Raw genomic sequence first — 20,513 nt, forward strand, 5'->3', positions numbered from 1 at the left:
TCTACCCCTAGGCCAAGCTCCTGGCCCATGAGCATCTTTTCATGTGACCCTTGTTAAAGTTTCTTGATAAACCGTTTGTTCAGGATCTCTTTCCCCATCCTCTTTTGGTGTCAGTCCTGGGGCTTGAACTTAGGGCCTTGGGTGTTGTCTCTGAGCTTTTTTCCTGGAGGCTAGCACTCTACCACTTGAGCCACATCTCTACTTCTGGCTTTTTGGTGGTTAATTGGATATCAGTATCTCCTGGGCTTTCCTGCTCCTTTGGTGACAGGGGTGGGTGTGAAAAGAGATGACTTGGGCAGGTTTCAATCCTGGAGTGGCTTTTGTAGAAAGCAAGGAGGAAGCTCATCCTTTTTTCTGGGCTAGAAACAAGATGGTACGCATACCTGTGCACCGGGGCTCGAAGCAAATCACCAAGTGCAGGAGTTGATTCTTATCTCCTGGGCCTTGGGTTCCGGGCTTTGCTGACTGACACCAGGGCCAGGATGAGGCAAGGAGTATTTTAGGAATAGTGATCTGGCAGCTTACTTTGGAGGGAAAATGCTGGAGCCAAGAATGAGGTCACTGGAGCCTGGAATAAAGCTATGGGAGAGGGAAAAGAGGTCAGGTCAAGAGACCCTTTGAAGGAGCAGCAGCTGGCAATGAGGGGTGTGAAGAGAGCCACAGCCATGCCCAGGCTGCCAGCCACTAGTGCCTTGCTGAGAGCAGAAAACATAGACTCCTGGAAGCCAAAGTTCCCCCGCCTCTGTCCCCTTCCAGGCTCTGGCTTCTTTCTGGGTGGTGTCCTTCCCAAGGTGGGTTTCCCACACTGAGAGCCAGGGAGGGAGGCGGTTGTCCCCCGCCACTGCGAGGCTCACCACAGCAGGCTGAGGACGGGCTCTGTGGCATAAGGAAGCCATTGAGGAGCAGAATTTGTAGTACTCACACTTTTTATTGGAGGGAGGGATTGTAGCCAATCAAGTATGGGCAACAATGGAAAACACCAAAAATCCTGGCCATGCTCTTGGTCCCCGCAGACACGGGTGCCTCCCCCATGCATGTCAGTTACTGTGGGGTGTGATGTGCAGATAACTTGGTCCCTGCAGCCAAAACTGCTGCCCTTTCCCTTCCCCCTGAGCCCGCTGCACTGTGGCTGGGATCAGGGCCCTGGTGAGTTCAGGTTTCTCTCTTGGGAGAAGAACCGCAGTGGCGTCACTCACAAGCCATCCTGCCTGCAGGGCAAAGGCAAGCTAAGAATGTCCTGGACACCAGCAGCACCAAGCACCACGATGACCTCAGTCTCCACCTGCTGTCTGGAGAGCACGCCTGTGCATTTGTGGCCTTAGGTTCTGACTCTGGGTGGGTGAGGGGGCCACCTGGAAGGCAGTGGGGAAAAGGGACAGACAGGCCAAGGTTGGGCCCCTCCTCCCTGTCCCAGACTTTGAAGTTGGGCACGGAGATCCCACACCCATTTACAGTGTGACATGGGCTGGATTGTGTAAGCTCTCTGCCTACTGGAGCCCTCCAGGCCACCCTGGAGGGTGCTTAGCTGAGGTACAAGCGTGTCACCTTCAGCAGGGAAGGCACAAGCCCAGCTGAGACACACCTGATTCCAGTCTCCCAGTAAGCTAGGTTGTACCACTTGTGGCCCAGCCTGCTGTCAATCAGGGCTATAACCCTGCTGAGTCTTAGAGCTGGAACTGAGAACCATGCACCTGTGCTTTAGCTGTTCTGGGTGTGCATAACCATAACTGTTCTGGGGCTTCCTAGGGCCTGGCAAGTGTGACTGTCTCCTGGGGGGAGGAGGTCCTAAGGATCTGGGTGAGTCCTAGGGATTGGGCTCTTGGGGTCCTGGGCTCTGCCCTGGGCAGTAAGGCATTGCCTGTAACCTCATCTGCGTCCTGATCAGCAGAGTAGCTCTGCCCTCCCTGGGCACAGGAAGCATCTAGGAGGCCATTGCATGACAACTGATAATAGACTGCCTGTCTCCTGGATCTAGTCGGCATCCTGGGATTTCAGAACCCAACAGCTCAGCTTTCCCTGGTTTAGACTGGGAACTCAAAGCTTCTCTTCTCAGTCTGATTATTCCATTGGAAGACCCTGTGAAAGTTGTTTTCAGTGAATTCTGTAGTGATTTTGTGTGATGTGATGTCAGCCCTCGGAGCGGCTGAACCTGGCCTTGGACACCAGATGTGAACGTTGTGGGAAATACCAGCCAATAGAGAGCTCTGCCTGGCTCTCCTGTGATCCTTTACAGGTGATGTGCCTGCAGCTTACTCATGTGGATTCTTTTTGAAATTGATTTTCCAGTTAGATTTGAGGATAAAAGGACATAAACAAAAGTTCAACGACATCTTAAGTGTGCCTTCATTATAGCTTGGTTCACATGTGTCCGTAAAATAAAATCTGACATTTGGAAGAGAATTGAGTGAGGAGAAAGCCTGGTGGGCAGTATGTAAACCCTCAGGACGGGCAGGGGACAGGGGGAGCACAGAATGTTCCATGTGTAGATGTGCAGGACACCGGCCCTGACACAGACACCCTGCCCACACCCACATGTACACTGTCTGCCACAGATGTCAACAGCTCAGTGGGTTTGTGAGGAGGAGTGTCTGCACTTGGGTCATTGTTTCAGGAGGGCCTGGGACTGGTGATGGAGATCCAGTATCTGGGGTTGGAGGAGCCTGGGGAAGGAGCCAGCCGGCCTGGGCCAGGCTGACTGACAGTGAGGCTCTGGTGTCCTTGAAGCCGGGCTGTTTCAGCCGTGCTGCAGCTCCCATGGGGTTGGGGACCTGGTGTCTCCCTCCTCTTCGGGACCAGGGTCACTGATTCAGACGGTGCTTCACCCTTCTCTTCCTGGTGTGGCCCCTACCTCTGGTTCACACCACTGACGGCCACCATGCCCCCCTGTCTCCCTGGGTGACCGTTGACTCCTTCTCATTTTCCCACAGCCTCAAGATGGTGCTCATGTGGACGAGTGGCGACACCTTCAAGACGGCCTATTTTCTGCTCAACAGTGCGCCCCTGCAGTTCTCTGTCTGTGGGCTGCTGCAGGTGCTGGTGGACCTTGCCATTCTGGGGCAGGCCTATGCCTTTGCCCATCATCCTCAGAAGCCGGTGCCCCACGCAGTGCATCCCGTCAGTGCCAAGGCCTTGTGAGCTGTCCAGGGAAGACAGGGACATGTTATCGCAGCCTTGAGCACTGACCGGCTGCCTGTGCTCCTGTGCCTGCCTAGGCAGCCCACGCTGTGGGCAGCACAGGGAATGTGGGCAGACAGAGATGGAGACTGGGTGCTGGGTTCTCCAACCAGTGTCAGCCTGGGGGCACTCAGGGTGCCTGGGTCCAGGGTTGGTGTTCCTTCATGTTCAGCTGCCACCAGGATGGTGAGAACAGATCTCAAATCCAGGGTGGCTGGCCATGTTTTGAAGGTGATGGAAATGGCAGTCCTCACCTCTCAGAAAATCCTGGCCCTTGGTCGCATTGGAAGGGCCATGGGGCTCCACAATCTTCTCCACCCTAGCCCACCAACCCGTCTCGTCAGGCAAACAAGGAGACCTTGCCTGGCAGCCTGAGGCTCCTTGGGCAGAGCAGGTCTCAGCTGCTGGAGGCCGGTTTGTCCTCCCCTCTGCCTGGCACGGCTGTCTGCTGTGCCTGGTGCAGGCAGGAGCTGCTGGCTTGACATCTGTTACTGTGTTCTTTCCCTCTCTCAGTTTGCCGTGAGGCCGTGCGGTGCTCAGCAGCCCTATGCTGGCCTCTCAGCTCCTAGACCAGAATGTTCTAGATGCCTCCCACAGTGGCATCTCCCCTCTGCTGGGTGGAAGGGGTCGCTTCTGTGCACATGCCACCTGGATGGTGGCAGCTACAGGGCTCAGCTGTGGCTGGCCGAAGAGTCAGTGTTATTCCATCCCAACTTCCCTTCAGAGACGACTCCTGCTTAGCTCTTTAGCCAGAGATGCTTTGAAGATGTTTATTATTTTTTTTAATGAAGGGAGATGTCTGTAGAGGTAATTGCTTCAAAATTAAAGTGTCACCAACTGCAGGCTTGGTGGCTGCTGAGTGAATGTACCCATGGAGCACTTCTAGGTTGACATATGGCTTGTGGATCTGATGCGTGGGAGAAGGAAGGTGAGAGGAGTTAGAGCGGGTGGACTGGCTAGGATAGGGAGGGGTGGGGCTGGACGAGTGATGCAGGCTTGGGTATTGGTGCAAGTTTTGGGGAGCATGGGGAGAGGAAGGGCACAGGCTTGGGGGTGGGGGAGGGGAAGGGCACAGGCTTGGGGTGGAACAAGAGGCCAGTGGTGCCAGTGTAGGGGAAGGGTGGGTGGTGCAGGTTTGGAGGAGGGGATCCACTGGGTTCCTATGTTTAGGAATCCCTCGACATGTTGATTGTGGTCCACACTGCCAGCTGGCCACAGCTGACCCCATCCTGTCCTCAGCAGTCGATGCTGGGGTGGAAACAGGCTCAGCCTAGCGTTGTTTCTTAGCTTAGTCATGCGGCTGTCACTTCACATACCAGATGCACAAGAAAGCCCCACACAGGTCTCTCAGGGTGGCTCCTGTCAACACTGAGGAAGAAGGTTAGTGTGAGTGCAGGGAGCTCATGTCCCTTGAAAGCAGATAGGAAGCTGTGGGCACAGCACATGGCCGTTCCCGGACCCACCTGTGTCCTTTTGGAAGCGGGGCAACAGGGCAGCGTGCTTGATCTTCTGAGAGAGGATGAGCCAAAGCATCGCATGCCAGCTCCACAGTAAGTGTCCTCCCCATCCCCTCCTCCCAGCAACCCAGCGGGCAGGCCCTCTATCCTGTCACCTAGGGTGGCTTCTGGTGCCTTCATCCTGGTTGTGGTGTTCCTGGAATTGGTCAGAACCACTGCAGAAGCCCTGGCTCCCACCATTTCCTTGTCTTCCTGGGGACAGCGATCTAGGTTACTCCTGGCATCTCTATGAAGGTCAGGTTCTACTGGGAGAGGTACATAGCCGGGGAAGAGGCACCCTGAATGAGGCCAGTCCTGGGGGGTCACCGAGGCTGTTCTCTGGCACAGGTCTTTCACTTCTGAGGCCTGAGCAAGTCCTCAGTTACCCTTGAGGGGCAGTCTAGGTACATGTTTTTGGTGTATAATGTCCCACCCGTGTGAGGGGAATGTGTTGGGGTGATGGGGGGGAGGGTTAGCATGTCCTGGTTCTCCATGTCCCTGACAGACTCAGCTGGCCCTGGCCAGAGAGGTATGGGGCCCAATAGGGAACAGTGAGCCCTCCTTTAGGACAGAGTGCAAGAACCAGGGGCTTAAGAGACTCTACCCAGATCTCACAGTCAAGACTGGCTGGGGGTGGGGCAGGGAGACAGGTGTCAGGCCTGGCTGGGGGTGGGGAGGGCAGGTGTCAGGACTGGCTGGTGGAGAGGACAGGTGTCAGGCCTGGCTGGGGGTGGGGAGGGCAGGTGTCAGGACTGGCTGGTGGAGAGGACAGGTGTCAGGACTGGCTGGTGGAGAGGACAGGTGTCAGGACTGGCTGGTGGGGAGAGGACAGGTCAGGACTGGCTGGTGGAGAGGACAGGTGTCAGGACTGGCTGGGGGAGAGGACAGGTCAGGACTGGCTGGGGGAGAGTACAGGTGTCAGGACTGGCTGGTGGGGAGAGGACAGGTGTCGGGACTGGCTGGTGGGGAGAGGACAGGTGTCGGGACTGGCTGGTGGGGAGAGGACAGGTGTCGGGACTGGCTGGTGGGGAGAGGACAGGTGTCGGGACTGGCTGGTGGGGAGAGGACAGGTGTCAGGACTGGCTGGTGAGGAGAGGACAGGTGTCAGGACTGGCTGGTGGGGAGAGGACAGGTGTCAGGCCTAGCTGTTATTCCTGGGGGGGTCTGCCAGGGGCAGGTTTTTTGTCACAAGCTTATGCTGGTCTGAGAGAAGTCAGGGTGTCCTGAAAAGTAGCCGGCTGTGAGAGAGTTCTCCTGTGTTGTTTTCTTGCAGAAAGGCTGCCTGGTCAGCATCAGGCATATATCTCAGTTTTCCTACCCCCTAGGTCCTCATCTCTTGTCCCTGGGCCTTGACAGGAGATGCACTGGGAGCTGATTTGTGCACATGCCCGTGCGTTGCTGGGGGCGAAGCAGAACCTGGCGCACCATGAGAATCTTGGCTCACTTGAGCTGTGGGTCCATACAACCCAGGGAAGCAGGGCCACCAGATAGATGCCAGGCTTAGTGCATACACCTGGGTGGTTTGGTGCTGAGGAGAGGGTACACAGTCGGCAGGGACGTCAGAGGCCTCAGTTCCTGCTGTGCCATGATCCCAGGAACTTTCCGGTGTGCTGACCCCTGCCTGGGGTCTAAGGCTCCGCAAACCCACAGACCAGTTATGCCATGCTAGAGAAACTTGGTCTAGAGCTGTGAGATGAGGTTGGTACTTTTATTGAGTTGCAGATGTGTGCACAGTACAAGAGCCCACATGGACCTCTGTGCCACACTAGGCCCTCCCTACTGGAAGCTAGCGTGTGGTGGGCAGGACTGCCCTGCAGGTGCCCTCTCTGGGGTGATAACTCATTCCAAGGAAAAGCAGCATGGTTGGAGGAGAGGCCGTCTTGGAGCCCCTTCTGGGGAAAATGTTCCAACAGAGGGCGATGTGGCGTCCCCAGAAGCCAGCAAGGAGGGCAGGGAAAGGCTGGAGGACTGCATGCTCGGGGTGGAGCGGAGCGCAGGTGGGACCAGAGGTCAGGGCGAGGTTCCCCAGCCGGGGCCGGAGCTCGGCAGGGGGTAGTGGGGGGCACGGCGCAGTGTCTGGTGAGGGACAGGCGGGGTGACCCGCGGCGCACCGTGCCCGCTTGAGATCCCTCCAGGCTACCCTGGCACGTGGAGGGTGACTTCAGGCCCGGCCTCCCGCCAGGCCCTCTCCCCGGCGGCCCCCGGCATCGTCCTGCTCGGCGCGGGCGCCAACGCGGTGCTGCTGCTCCTTGAGCTCCGAGTAGGAGCGCGAGAAGGTGTGGAAGATGGAAGTGACCGGGAAGGCCAGGAGCAGGATGCCGCTGAGGATGCTGCTGAGCGCCACCACCTGCCCGGGCAGGCTGCGCGGCACCATGTCGCCGTAGCCCACGGTGGTCATGGAGATGACGGCCCACCAGTAGCTGGCGGGCACGCTGGAGAAGTCCCGGCGCGCGCCCAGCTCGCGCTCGGCCAGGTGCACGAGCGGCGCGAAGAGCGCCACGGCCACGCCGAGGAAGAGCAGCAGCAGCCCGCACTCGCGCGCGCAGCGGCGCACGGTGAGCCCCAGCGAGCGCAGCCCCAGCGAGTGGCGCGCCAGGCGCAGCACGTAGAGCACGCGCAGCGCGCGCAGCAGCCGCAGCGCCAGCCCCGCGCGCTCCAGCAGCTTGCTGCCCGCCGGGCCCGCCGCCAGCCCCGCCAGCAGCGACACGTAGAAGGGCAGGAGGGCCAGCGCGTCCAGGATGTTGAGCGGCGTCCGCAGGAAGGCACACTTGCTCTCGGCCTGCAGCGAGCGCAGCAGGAACTCGAAGGAGAACCAGGCCACACACACTGTCTCCAGCGCGAAAAGGTGGCGGCACTTGGTGGAGCACTCGCCCTGCAAGGAGAGGGACGCTTGATGGGCATGGGCGGGAGGCCCCGGCCCTGGAAGCATGCGGGAAGGGTGGGGAGTGTGCCCAGAGAGGCCTGAGGGCTGCTGGAAAAAAGGAACGTTGGAAGGGAGGGGGCAGGGAGGAAGGGAAATAGGGAAGGGAAGGGAAGGAAGGGAGTGGAGGAAAGGAAAAGAACAGAAGGAAGAAGCAAGGAAGGAAGGAAAAATCTGGTAATACGCTATCTTAAAATAACTGGAAAAAAGCAAAAACAAAACTCACAGCACGCGGAAGGAAAGAAGCCATACAGATGAGAGCAGCAGGAGTTAAGTAGGCAACCAAGGAAGCCAGAAATGAGTTCTTCAAAATGAGCAGCAAATTGACAGCTCTGTGTGACTCGGAGAAAGAGGGAAGACCCAGACTACTGGAATCAGAGACAACCAGAAACTTAAAATCGTACCCACAGGCCGGGGGTTTGGCCTAGTGGTAGAGAGCTTGCCTAGCATTCTCGAAGTCCTGGGTTCGACTCCTCCGTACCACATGCATAGGAAAAAAAAAAACAAGAAGTGGTGCTGAGGCTCAAGTGGTAGAGCTCTAGCCTTGAGAAAATCCAAGGACAGTGCTCAGGCCCTGAGCTCAAGCCCAGGACTGGAAAAAAAAAAATATTGGTACCCACAGAGGCCAGTAATTGACATCATACTTAATGCTAGAAGACTAAATGCTTTCCCCAGCGTCAATCAGGTCTACTCTTGTCATTCCTACACACAAGTGAACTGGAGGGACAGGCAAAAATGCAATTAAAGATATTCAAGTTGGTAAAGAGGAAATAGGTGGTTTTTCTCCAGTCCCAGAGCTTGAGCTTTCTCAAGGTTAGCACTCTACCACTTGAGCCTCAGCACCACTTCTGGCTTTTTTTCTGTGTATGTGGTACAGAAGACTAGAACCCAGGTCTTTGTACACGCTAGGCAAGCCCTCCACCACTAGGTCACACTCCTGGCCCCTCACAGATGATTTTGTGGATAGAAAGTCCTAGGGAATATGCTAAAAGAAATGAACCGTCCTCATTCCTGTCAAGGAAGGTGGGAAGCACATGGGAAAGTGCTTAATTAGCGGGTGGCCAGAACCAAAAATCAGGGTGCGCAGTTCGGGGGATCTCAAACCCTGCTAGCGGGAGGGACAAGTGCATGGTTCTTTGAAGAACATTCTGGCAGCTCCTTAAACGACGACGCAGTTACCAACTGACCTCATAATTCCATTTGTGTGTAAGTGTCCAAGAGAAAGAAGCATATGTCCACATAACCAAATCCACTAATTGTGTAACAGCACTGTTCATAAGGGCCTAAGGGCAATGTGACAGATGCGCACAGTGGATAAACAAAAGCAGTATATAGACCCATTGGACTATGGCAGGGCTACAAGAATGAAGTAGTGGCAGCAACCTAAGGACCTGGAAACGTGACATGAAACTAGGCACAAAAGACAAATTTCTGCATATGGATACTTGGTCACAGTCCAGCTGGGCTGCAGGCAGCTTCTCCTTTTCCTGTTTTCCTTCTTAGAACAAGAACTAAGACATTGCAGTTACTCATAAGAACTCAAGCTCTGTTGCCTCCCAGGGAGCAACTCAGTTATGGAGTTATTCAGACATCTGAGTAGACATGCTTAACAGGACCCAAGAGGTAGGTGGCTGCTCAGACCTGTGCCCACCGTCCCATTTTCCTGCATACATAAGAATACTGAGTTCAAGCAGATGCACGTTTTCAAGTGCAAATAACACCATTCACTATTTCCAAAAAAAAAAAAACCACATAAAGCCAAGCCCACTACAGAATCCATCACTGGGCTATCCCAAGTGGATTGCAGATTTATAGGACAGACATGCTCTCATACTTATTAGAAATTGCTCAGTTCCCATTATATGAGCTTTGGTAAAGCACAGAGGCCTGTCACCCCCACTAAGGAAGACTTAGAATGGTTTCATAAGCCTCTCCCAGTAGCAGTTGAGCCCTGCATGTCCTGACAGTGGTCATACAGTAAAACGGCTGGGCTGTCCCCTTGGCTGTGGTATTTCATAGCCCAGTGTGCTCTGAGCTCTGTGCATGCAGAAGCATCAGTAGTTTGTTTTCCTTTCCTGACCCACTGAACAGTGTGAACTGTGTGCCAGAGCATGTCCATCCATCCTGCCATCTATCTATCCACCTGTTCATCTGTCCTTCATCCATCTGTGGATGCAAACTTTACTTGTGTACAGTTTGGGGCTATTATAAGTGGAGCTGGAGTAGGCATTCATGAGCAAATCTGTGTGGCACATACACTTTCTTTTGTGGCTGCTTGGTCATACAGTGCAATACTGACCCAGCCGGAGACAGCAACTGTGTCCCCTCCCCCTGCTGCCCAGGAACTGGCACTCCAGGTGTTGTCACCTGACCAGCACTTGATCCTGCCAGTTCTGGTTTTTTCCTCCCCACTTTAGAGTCCTTCTAAGGTGTGGCTGTGGTGGCTACTGTGTTTTGGTTTGTGTGGTTCTAGTATATCACATGGAAGACATCTTTTCATGTATGTGCTATTTGTCAAACTTTTTGTTCCCTTTTAAATTTTGCTTTCTTAAATTTATATGGCTTGTTACGTAATTTAATTGCAAGTCCTTTGTCAGAATTGTGGTTTGCAAGTGTTTTCTCCCAGTCTAAGGCCTGTCTTCCAATTCTGGTAACTGTCCTTTGCAGGTAAAAGTGTTTAATTTTGATGAAGTGCACTTTACCATTTTTTCTTCAATAGCTCATGTTTTTTATGTTGGACTCTTCTAAATCTTTATAGTTCTTAGAATAAGCTTTAGTTTGACATTTTATTTTTAGAGCCATTTGGAGGTTTTTTTTTTTGTTTGTTTTTGTTTTTTTGGCCAGTCTTGGGGTTTGAACTCAGGGCCTGAGCACTGTCCTTGGGTTTTCTCAAGACTGGGGCTCTACCACTTGAGCCACAGCACTCTTTCCAGCTTTTTCTATGTATATGGTACTGAGGAATCGAACTTGGGTCTTCGTGCATGCTAGACAAGCATGCTACCATTAGGCCAGACTCCTGGCCCTGAGTTGATTTTTTATATTAAATGTAAGGCATGGGGCCAAGGAGCTGTGGTTCATACCCAGTCTCACAGGAGACCACATGGAAGAGGACTGAGGTCTGAGGCCCTGGACAGAAACATGAGACTATTAGAAAAAACAAAAGCAGAAAAGGTCTAGGTACATGGCTCAAGTGATAGAGGACTTGCTTAGCAAGTGTGCGGCTCTGAGTTCAAACTTTATTACCACCAAACCAAACAAAATAAAACCCAAAACACTAGACAACATGAGCAGGGTTGTGTCACACCCTGGTTGGCCTTGACATTGTGATCCTCTTGCCTCCTGAGTACTGGGCTCACAGCTTGGCTGGGGTTGATGTGGCAGTCCGGTGACTGCAGGAACATTATTAAAGAAGGCTCTCTTCTCCCCATTTGCTTCTCCGTCTGTGTCTGCTGATCTGCATGTCTGGCTTCTCAGGGCCGTGAGGTCCAGCCGGGCTTTGCAGTGAACCCTAAAGTCAAGTGGTGGGAGTCCACCAGCTAGTTCTTCAAGTTGGTTCCTCTGCCTTTCCTTGGCCATTCAGCTTGTTTTAGATAGGATTTAGCAGTCTTCAGACCTGCTATCAGAGGCTGGGCTTTGATATGAAATATAAAAAAGCTGTGGTGTCTGTTTCCACTAACTTTGTCTTGGATATCTCTCATTTGTGTTTTGTAATTTCCAGCTCATGAAACGCTACACATGCAAGCATCAGATTTCTAGCTAGCTAGCTGAAGAAGAGATCAAATCTGAATTATAATTATACTTCGTTGTATGGAAATGCAGTAGGTTTTTATATGTTGTTTTGAATCTGGTGACCTTCCTAACACATTTGCTTGTTCTATAAGCTCTGTATGGACTCTTCCCTCCCCCCTCTGGTTGTGAGCCTTGAACTCTGGGCCTGGGCACTCCTTTTTGAGCTCCTTTTGCTCAAAACTAGCACTGTACCACTTGAGTCATAGTACCATGTTCCGCCTTTTCTGTGATTAATTAGAGATAAGAGTCTTATGGACTTTCTTTCCTGGGCTGGCTTCAAAAGACAGTTCTCAGATCTCAGCCTCCTGAGTAGCAGGATTGCAGGTGTGAGTCAACTGGTGCCCAGCAAGAAGTTTCCTTTTCATTATGACTAGCGAGAATTCTTCCATGTCCCTCTGACTACAGCCTGTCAGCCTGTGTACTTTCTCTTTTTTTCCCCTTTCTTTTCTGTTTTTTTTTTCTTTCTTTCTTTTCAGAGAAGAGGACCAAATTCAGGGCCTTGCACTTGCCAGGTAAGTGCTCTTCTACAGAGCTAAATCTCTAACCCCTGCCTGTGTATTTTCTGACACTTTCCCATCTCTTCATCAGCCATGACTCACTTTATGTGGCTAGGGAGATGGCCAGTTATCTGCTTTGGGGAGGTGGCAACCCTAGCTTGTGCTGTCCACACTCAGACACTGTGAGCTTCTAGGCCCCTGAGGACTCCTCATTCATTAGGATTCTGTGCAGACCTCATCTTCAGCTGCAGTAATACCTGAACAAAACATTTATTAACTCATTTCGTTAACTATGAATTCATAACAATTCAACTTTGAGCTGAATTGAGGCTTATTTTAATTATCTCTGGCAAAGAACCATTGTAGTCAGACTTTATAATGCAAACAGAAAAGTAGTTGAAGAATGTCAAATCTACTGAAGAGAAACAATTGTTTTAAAACAGCAAGCAGGCATTTATGCAGAAACACTGAATTACATTTCAAACTATAAGTCTCTCCTGCCAACATTTTATGTAGTTTTGTGTTATGCTATATAAATAAATGAGCAGCCTTACCTCAAGCACCTTGAGGAGACTTCCCAGAGCCCCAGCAGAAGAACTTGCTGGGTTCTACTGAGAGGGTTGGGTGAACAAGACCTGAGCGCAGGGGCACCCACGGTTGTGTACCTATGTGCTGCCAGCTCCATGAGCTTGCTGTGCTCTCTGGAGCTTCCTGCATCCCCTTGTCAGCAGTGTGCTGAGGTCCTTGAGCAAGGTGCAACTGGAATGAGAGCCAGGACACTCACAGTGGTCCCCTGAGTCGGTGGAGATGGTGTCCCACCCAGGGCAGAAGGCCCTAGATCTTGGATCAGATCTCCTTTCAGCACAATAAAAGCACAAAATGCAGAGCCATTGTTTTCCATTTAGCAGCTAATGTCATCTGCTCCCTCTGGGCCATAGCCCACACTGGTGTTCTACATCAGTGACTTAGAATAGAGGATATAAGTATCCCATACTTTGGGATACTAGATGTAGCCCATAGTTCCTAGCACACATACACACCACACACACCACACACACATGTACACATGCATACACACAAAAGCACATACACCGCTGTTTTTAGGTCTTCACTTATTATAAGCCATGTGTTTAGGAACATAACTTCTAAGATGTACAGCCTGTGACCTCCTGGGTTCACTCATTCCTCAGCTGGACGCACCATTTTCACATTCTTGCAGCTGTAGGAGAAAAGCCCATTTTTAAATACTGCTCATGTGCCTGGTGTGACAAACTATTTTGTCTTAGCTAATGAGATAAGTCAATAGCTCATTGTTTAATGTCCTTACTCTCCCTCTCCCCCCCACCCCCAAAAACCCCACATCTTTTTTCTATGCTCTTTGGGCACTGCAGATTTTCATTTCTGGTTCATAGGCTTGGCCTCTTTCCTAGTATGACACTAATATCTTCTTAATTTATTTAGAACTTCCTATATATTAATAACATCATCCTTTGTCATCTGTGTTGTAGTTTTATTCTTACAGTTTTAAAGTTGGGGGAGGGCTTATACCAGGTTTACACTTTTGTACTATTCAATATTTTCCCTCATGGTTTCTGTCTTTTATACCAAGCTTAAAAAGAGTTCTTCCAAAAGGAAAAAATATATTCACTGGCATTTTCTTTTATTAGTCATATATGATTTAGTTTCTCCTACACGGGATTTTTTTCGTCATAGTGAAACATTTAATCAACCAAGTCTGTTGCACACATCAGTAAGTGCATCTCACTAACTCAGTCAAAACTTCCTCATGATACCACAGCCAGTGGATATAATACACAACTGTGTGTATATTACACCACTTGCAGACATAATTCCTACTTTAAATAGACATATCCAACCAGTCCAGATGCTACACAGGATTTTAAAAAATCTAAGTATCGAGGACCTTTTTTTTTTTTTTTTTCCAGTCATAGGGCTTGAACTTAGGGCCTAGGCACTGGCCCTGAACTCTTTTGCTCAAGTCTAGTGCTTTACCACTTTGAGCCATAGCACCACTTCTGGTTTTCTAGAGGTTATTGGAGATGTGTCTCATGGACTTTTCTGTCAGGGTTGGCTTTGAACTGCACCCTCAGATCTCAGCCTCCTGAGTAGCTAGGATTACAGGTGTGAGCCACAGATGCCCAGCAATATTCATATTCTATTAGGCAAAAAGGTAAATAAAATAAATCCTTCAATCCACAGGAATCATTCAGTCTCATCTCTGAAGAACCTACATTTGATTGATGAGACAACCAAAGCTCAAGAGGAGAAATAAATGTTTTCCCCTTTTGAAAAAACACAAGAGAATCAGAACAGCGCAGTGTGAGAATTTAGTATCTGTTTTTTCCTTCTTGTGATGACAGAAAAGGTAGCTTCTAGTCTAGACATTTGAGACTTTTTACTTTTCAGACTAAGAATCTTTTAAAACAAATCCAGTTTTTCTCTGCCAAATGTTTGCAGAAAGTAGAGAAATGGGTGCCCTGGGGTTTATCTTCATCCTGTTCCCTGAAAATTAGCTAGATTCAACTGTTCCTGTGCCTCTAGGAGACAAAGGTCTCCTATCAACATGGGCTGCAGGCAGGGACATGAGCAGGGCTGGGAACTCATACTAAGCAGTATTATTGGTTGGCTGGCTGCACAGGGAAGATAGACAGAACCCTGAAGATCCCAAGAAGGCTTAGAAGGACCAGCCACTTATGAGGGGGACTGTGTCTGTTACTGGCTGGCAGGTCACGGCTGAGACTGTGTTACTGGCTGGCAAGTCACGGCTGAACCACTGCTGTGCACCATGCTTGCTGACCTGCTCACCTTCTGAAGAACAATCCCTGGTACACCACTGCAACACAAAGTCCTGGGCTCTGAGAGCTTTCCCAGGAGTCCCTCTGTTCTTTTCAGAAGAATCAAGTTCTTCACTAGAGCCCCTGAATGTGGTGCACCGGGACCAGGCGTCTCTGCTGTAAGGGTCTGGGACAGGCCCTGTCCTGCTCCCCCCATGCCTGCAGCTCACCCCACACACCCAGAAGCCAGGTGAGGACAAACACAAACCATGTCAACTGGGAAGTCTGGTTTGTCACCTGTCCAGGCCTAGCTTTACGAGGATGTCAGCAAGCAGATCCAGCCACACAGCCATTGGTGTGAGGGATGGGGTTTGAGGTTGGAGCTTGTGTGCAGAGAAGTGTGTATCCACTAGCCTGGGCTGTGGGGTGCAGCCACTGGCCAGATATGTGTCTGTGGGTGGGAGAAGGGGACACAGTCAGTGACCCTCTCCAGAAAGTGGCCTGGTCCAGTCAAACGAATGCCTAGCAGAAGGCCCGCCCTCCTGTGTGACAAGGACTCTGTCTATGGGAAGAGGCATCCTATTCTGCCTCTTCAAGAGCCCACTGGCTCTCTTGGATCTCCAACTGAGACTGCAGATCTTGGCTTCTGACCCCCACTCTGTGAACCCACTCCTTATCAGGAGTCTCTGTAAGCACCTTTTCCCTTGCATGGTTAGGGAGCCCTGACTAGCCACCCCAGGGGCTTCACCAGAGGCTCACACAGCTCTGGCCTGAATCATGTGCTAGGGGCAACAAAACTCTGCCACCTTTTGACATTGTTATTACAAAATGTCCTCAGTGAATTTCGCACTGAAACACCATCAGGAAATCAACTACATATGCTGCCTTGATTTAATCAGGTGAGTTAGAGGGACCCATGGACTCACACAGCCAGATGCTCAAATGTGGAAGGAGGCAATGGATTCTGAAAACCACCCTGTACCCCGAGGGCCCTCAGCAGCAACAGGCTGTTGTCAAGCTGTTCTCGGGTAGGTTTGGCAAGCACAGCCTGTCCCTGCCACTGGCCCGGGCCTCAGCTCCCCTTCCAGGCAACACAACTAACACTAACGACTGCCACCACAGGAGGAACCTGACAGCTCTCTGCTGGAATAAAATGTGTTGCCCACCGTCTCTCCATATGTCACAAATCACCCATGATCAACCTTACAAAGGAACCCACCGGGCCTAGAAACCTATTCTGGGCACTTCTTGCTACCAAGAGCACTTTCTAGCTTGACAAAATGGCTCATAACCTCAGTTGTGGCTTCAGGACACTGCAGTTTCTGGGCAGGGGTTCCTTGCTTTTCCAGGTGGTTCAGTGATTAGGGACAGCCTTGAACAGGGCTTGTGCTAGGATCTGTAGGTCCATGTGGTGCTGTTGTCATGGCTGCTGGACCCCAAGACATCACCTTAGCCTTTGTGCCAGCATGGGTGCCAGCAGAGAGAATTCTCCATCGCCTCTCTCGTGAATGCTGTAGATTCACTGGAGGTTTTGTTTCTGACAGCAGAGGGACCCAGCACAGGTTCCCACAGTATGGCAATGGCAGGGAGTGGGTGCTGAGCCCAGTCTCCACCTGCGAGGGAGGTGATAAGACCCTCCCTCCCCCAGCACTCCGGCTTCCTCCTGTGTTGAGACACAGCATCCAAAGGCAAGTGTCCGGTGTGCAGAGCCAGGGAGCCTGCACATGGCTGTGTGGGCTTCCTCCAGGAACAGACAATAGCATGCTGGGTGGGTTTTCCAGAATGGAGTTTTTGAGGACTAGGGTTTAGGGCAACTTTTGTAGCCACAGACAGTCAGGTTCCACAGCAGGAGAACATTGTAGGTTTCAAAAATCACTGAAAAATTTCTAGGAAAGATTCAGCTACTAAGTGAGCACCTCAAAGGCTGAGCCCACATGGATTGTGTCATGGGCAGTCCAGGAAGCCCCAGGGCACTGCTGAAGTCTGATGCCATGAAGTATGAAAAAGACAGGCATCTCAGGACAGCTTCTCTCTCCTTTCTCTCCCTTTTCCTTCTTCTCCTCCCCTTCCCCTCCCTCCCTCCTTCTCTCTTTCTCTCCTCTCCCTCCCTTCCCCTCTCAACTTCTGGCAGTACTGATCTCAGAGACTCCTGCTTCTTGGTTATCTTTGAGTCAGGGTTTTGTTTTTTGCCCAGTGGGCTTGAACCCAGGCCTTCTTATTTCTATGTCTTGAACCAAGGCTTCCGATTTCTATGTCTTACAGTATCTGGGATGCAAACCATGCCTAGCAAGTTTTGTTGTGTTGAGATTTTGACTCAAAGAAAAAACACTTTTGCTTGGCCAGTGTGGAAACTAATCCTCTCCTGTGTAGCTGGTTTCACAGATGTGCCATCTTGCCTCGCTGCTGGCTGAGACGGGGTTCTCTCAAAATGTTCGCCTGGACCAGCCTGAAAGCATGGCCCTCCCAGTCCCCACTTCCCCAGTAGCTGAAGTTATAGTCATGAACCCAGCGTGGCACTGGGGCAGCAGTGGAAGGCTGTGTGAACATGCGTCTTTATAGCCCTACATCTTGAACTTCTCCTGGCCGCTGTCTCAGGCAGAGGTTCCCCTGTGTGCGCCTGATTTTGTGAGGATGACAGAGGTGTGCCAGGCTCCCGAGCCAAGGGGCAGGTCTGGCTCCCAGCACGAATGGAGGCACATAGGATCCAACCCTCTTCCTGGAGGCCAGGGTGGGAGGCTCCCTCAGGGTGTGTCATGGTTCTGAGCTGAACAGCTGCTCCAAAGTGTCCAGACCTTGGAACATGTCATCACACATGGCAATGGCACTGGCAAGTGTTTAAGGAGCTGGGGTGGAAAGCTGCCTGGGGACACCCAGGTGGATAGGTTGGGTGGCAGGGCCTGAGAGGGAGCCTGGAACAGTGGGGTCAAAGGCCGTGGGGGTACATTTGGCAGTGGTAAAGAGCCATGATGGTCTCACACTAAAAGTCAGTACTGTACCCCAGCCAGCAGCCTGGATTGTAGCCCAGAGAACCCATTGTGAACTTCCGCCTGGCAAAGCTGTGTGAGAACCCGCTTGCCCTGTGTGAGGCCTGTGTTGTCTGCTCTAGTGACTCCTGAGGGTACTCATAGAACACAGCCTGGCGCTGTGCTGGGCCATGCCCCTTCCCTGGCAGCCAAGCCTGCTTCCATTAATGTGGTTATCACTGTGGGTTTGGGGCCCTGGATCCTTACCCACGGCGCCACCCTTCTGCCTTGAACCTGGGCGTTTTCCCTGGGCCAACTTGGGATCCAGGGCTACAGGCTTGGCAGCCCTTCCTCATCAAGCTGTGCCATCATGGAGTCTGTGGGGCCACTGAACAGGTTAGCAACCTGCCTGGCAACCCCTGAGCCTCTGGCATCTGAGTGAGATGAGGGAAGGAGGGGAAAGGGAAAAAGATTGGGCTGTGTGTGTGCATCCTGGGACAGGACAGGACCTTACACTCTTGCTCAGCTGTTTTGTTTGTTTTTGGTCATGGCCGGTGCTCTTGAGCCAGACCTTCTGAGTACTAGGATTGTAGGTGCAATCCACTGATGCCCAGTTTATCTTGTTATCTAGTTTGATGATGGAGTTAAGAAGACAGTGCTAGAAGGAATCTGAACAGATGGGTCACAGGGAGATGGTGAGTGCCCCCAAAGGATTAGGGGACGGGCCCCCAGACCCTTTAGAAGGTGAGGAAGCCCTGGTTTGTCCTGGGCCCCTTTCTCTCCCAATGACTGTGCGGGGGTATCGGCTACTCAGAGTACTGACACCTTGGAGTGGTGGGTGCTCATGCATGTCTGGCATGAATTATACCCAGCAAATCCAGGATGCTGGTTAGGGCAATGTGAAATGAAATGACAGCTCAGTCTTGGGGCACCAAACAATGAAGGAAGCCAAATCAGTTTCCTACACGTTACCCTTAATCTGCAGTTCAGGCTGCCAGGGGTGGGGTCTGTTTCCCTGGAAAGTGAGTTGACCCAATGGCAGGCTCTGGGCATCAGGGCTCTGTCGAGGGGAGGCTCCTGACCTCAAGCCGCTCTGCCCAAGGGAGGAAGATCCGGGCAGGGAAGGGCGCCTTGGAGCGGGGCAGGGAGTTCTGGAGCAGCACATCCACGCCGCCCTCCCCTCAGGCTCCCTGAACGTCCCCGGGGCTGAACCTGCCGGAGCGTGTGTGACCCTCGCTGCCCCCGGCAGACGTGGTGGCGGTCAGGAGGGACCAAAGCTGGGCGCGTGCACACAGTGACCGACCCTCAGCGCGCTCGCGGCCGCCTGAGCTGCTGGGGGTTCGCGGGAAGCCGCATCCGGAACTCACCCTGGCCTAAGCGAGAGAGGTCTGGGGCCTGGCGCTGCCCAGGAGCGCGCCCACGGCTCGGGGCTGCCCAGGGGCGCGTCCACGGCCCGGGGCTGCCCAGGCGCGCGTCCACCGCCCGGGCTGCCCAGGCGCGCGTCCATCGCCCGTGCTCCCCCTCCCGTCCACGCCTCACCCCGCTCTCACCCGCTCCTCCTCCGCGCGGATGTCCGGCATGGTGCTCAAGCAGAGGCCCACAGCGGTGACGGCCACGAAGGCCACAGAGACGTAAGCGAAGAGCTTGCCGGCCAGCCCCGAGTGCGGGTTGTCCACCACGTCGCGGAGCCGGCGGCGGCCGCGCTCCAGCCGTCCGGAGCCCAGGCCGCGCGCGGGGCTGCTCCGGGGCGCGGGGCCCGGCGGCCGCGGAGGCCCCGCGCGCGCCTCGGCCGCCTCCTCCTCGCGGCGGCGCAGGCGGCGCAGGCAGCAGCGCTCCAGCCGCGCCTCGTCGATGCCCCAGTAGGCCAGCTCGTCGCGGAAGGCCAGAGCGCACGGCCCGCGCAGCAGCCGCAGCTTCCCGGCGCGCAGCAGCGCGGCGATGGCGCGGAAGGCGCATGGGCTGCGGTCGAAGAAGAACTCGTCGCGGCTGGCGTCGTAGTCGTCGCACACGCGGAGCAGCTCGTCGCGGCCGCGGCAGGCGCGCAGGCGCTCCAGGCGCGCCAGGGGACAGCGCGCCAGCGCCGCCCAGGCCAGGCGCACCCGGCACCCGCCCACGTTGATGATGACCTGCCGGGCTCGGGCCGCGCCCCGGGCCGCGCCCCGGCCGTGCCGACCCCCGGGCTCCCCGTCCGGGGGCTCCTCGTGCCCCGAGAGCCGAGCCATCGCCCCATCCGCCGGCCGGGCGCGCCCAGGGTCTGCCAGCCGCCAAGTCGTGGCGCAGGGCCAGGCCAGGAGACTGGGCCTGCAAGAGAGAAGACGCCCGTTGAGAGGGGAGGCGACGGTTCCCCGGGGCCTGGGCTGGGGGCGGACACATCCCTCCCAGTCGCATCCCTTCTTTCCTTGCACCTAATCCAAAGAGCAGAGCCCGCAAGCTTTCTGGACGATCCCATCGAAATAGCAACCTGACCTTCATTCAGAGACAGGGACGCGTGCTCGCGGTCGGTTCCGGCGGGCGAGTGGGGAGGGCAGGTCTTGGAGAGTTCTGGGCCAGGCGTGACATTGTTCACATATTTGTGACCCGGCATATAAATGTCAAGAGGGACAAGGCAGGCGGGAGCTGCCAGGAGTAACCCACTTCAGCTACCGCAGTGTGTGGACACTGTTTTGCATTCAGATTAGAAGGAACCAATTAGTCGTTTTTCTTTCCCATTTCCTGGAGTTCAATATTATTATTGGATATTATTTTACGTGATCAGATGCACATTGGCATTGTGCAGAAGGAACCAGTTATTAAAAAACAGTTCCGAGTAAGCAAGGAAACCTGCACAGGAACCAGTAAAATCATGGTAATGGCTTGTGATATGTAAGTAAGTGGGAGTT

General features: G+C 53.2%; 2 protein-coding genes across 3 annotated transcripts in view; one reads left to right on the forward strand and one right to left on the reverse strand.

The window, feature by feature from the left end:
• The window catches only part of Slc66a2 (solute carrier family 66 member 2), a 30,982-nt gene extending 26,940 nt beyond the window's left edge, over positions 1-4,042 (forward strand). For both annotated transcript variants that reach the window (XM_090352940.1, XM_090352941.1), the window contains one exon: positions 2,928-4,042. In XM_090352940.1, coding sequence (XP_090209066.1) covers positions 2,928-3,135 — 208 coding nt within the window. In that variant the 3' untranslated portion in view covers positions 3,136-4,042. The remainder of the gene's footprint in view (positions 1-2,927) is intronic.
• A 2,161-nt stretch (positions 4,043-6,203) lies between these two features.
• On the reverse strand, positions 6,204-19,856 carry Kcng2 (potassium voltage-gated channel modifier subfamily G member 2). Its single transcript, XM_090352942.1, has 2 exons — positions 19,185-19,856; positions 6,204-7,542 (listed from the first exon to the last, which is right to left on the reverse strand). The coding sequence occupies exons 1-2, from the start codon at positions 19,854-19,856 to the stop codon at positions 6,832-6,834; spliced, it is 1,383 nt and encodes a 460-aa protein (XP_090209068.1). The 3' UTR covers positions 6,204-6,831.
• Positions 19,857-20,513: the final 657 nt, after the last annotated feature.

Source organism: Megascapheus bottae, chromosome 19, assembly GCF_031878675.1.
Source record: "Megascapheus bottae isolate mThoBot1 chromosome 19, mThoBot2.hap1, whole genome shotgun sequence".
NCBI lineage: Eukaryota > Metazoa > Chordata > Mammalia > Rodentia > Geomyidae > Megascapheus > Megascapheus bottae.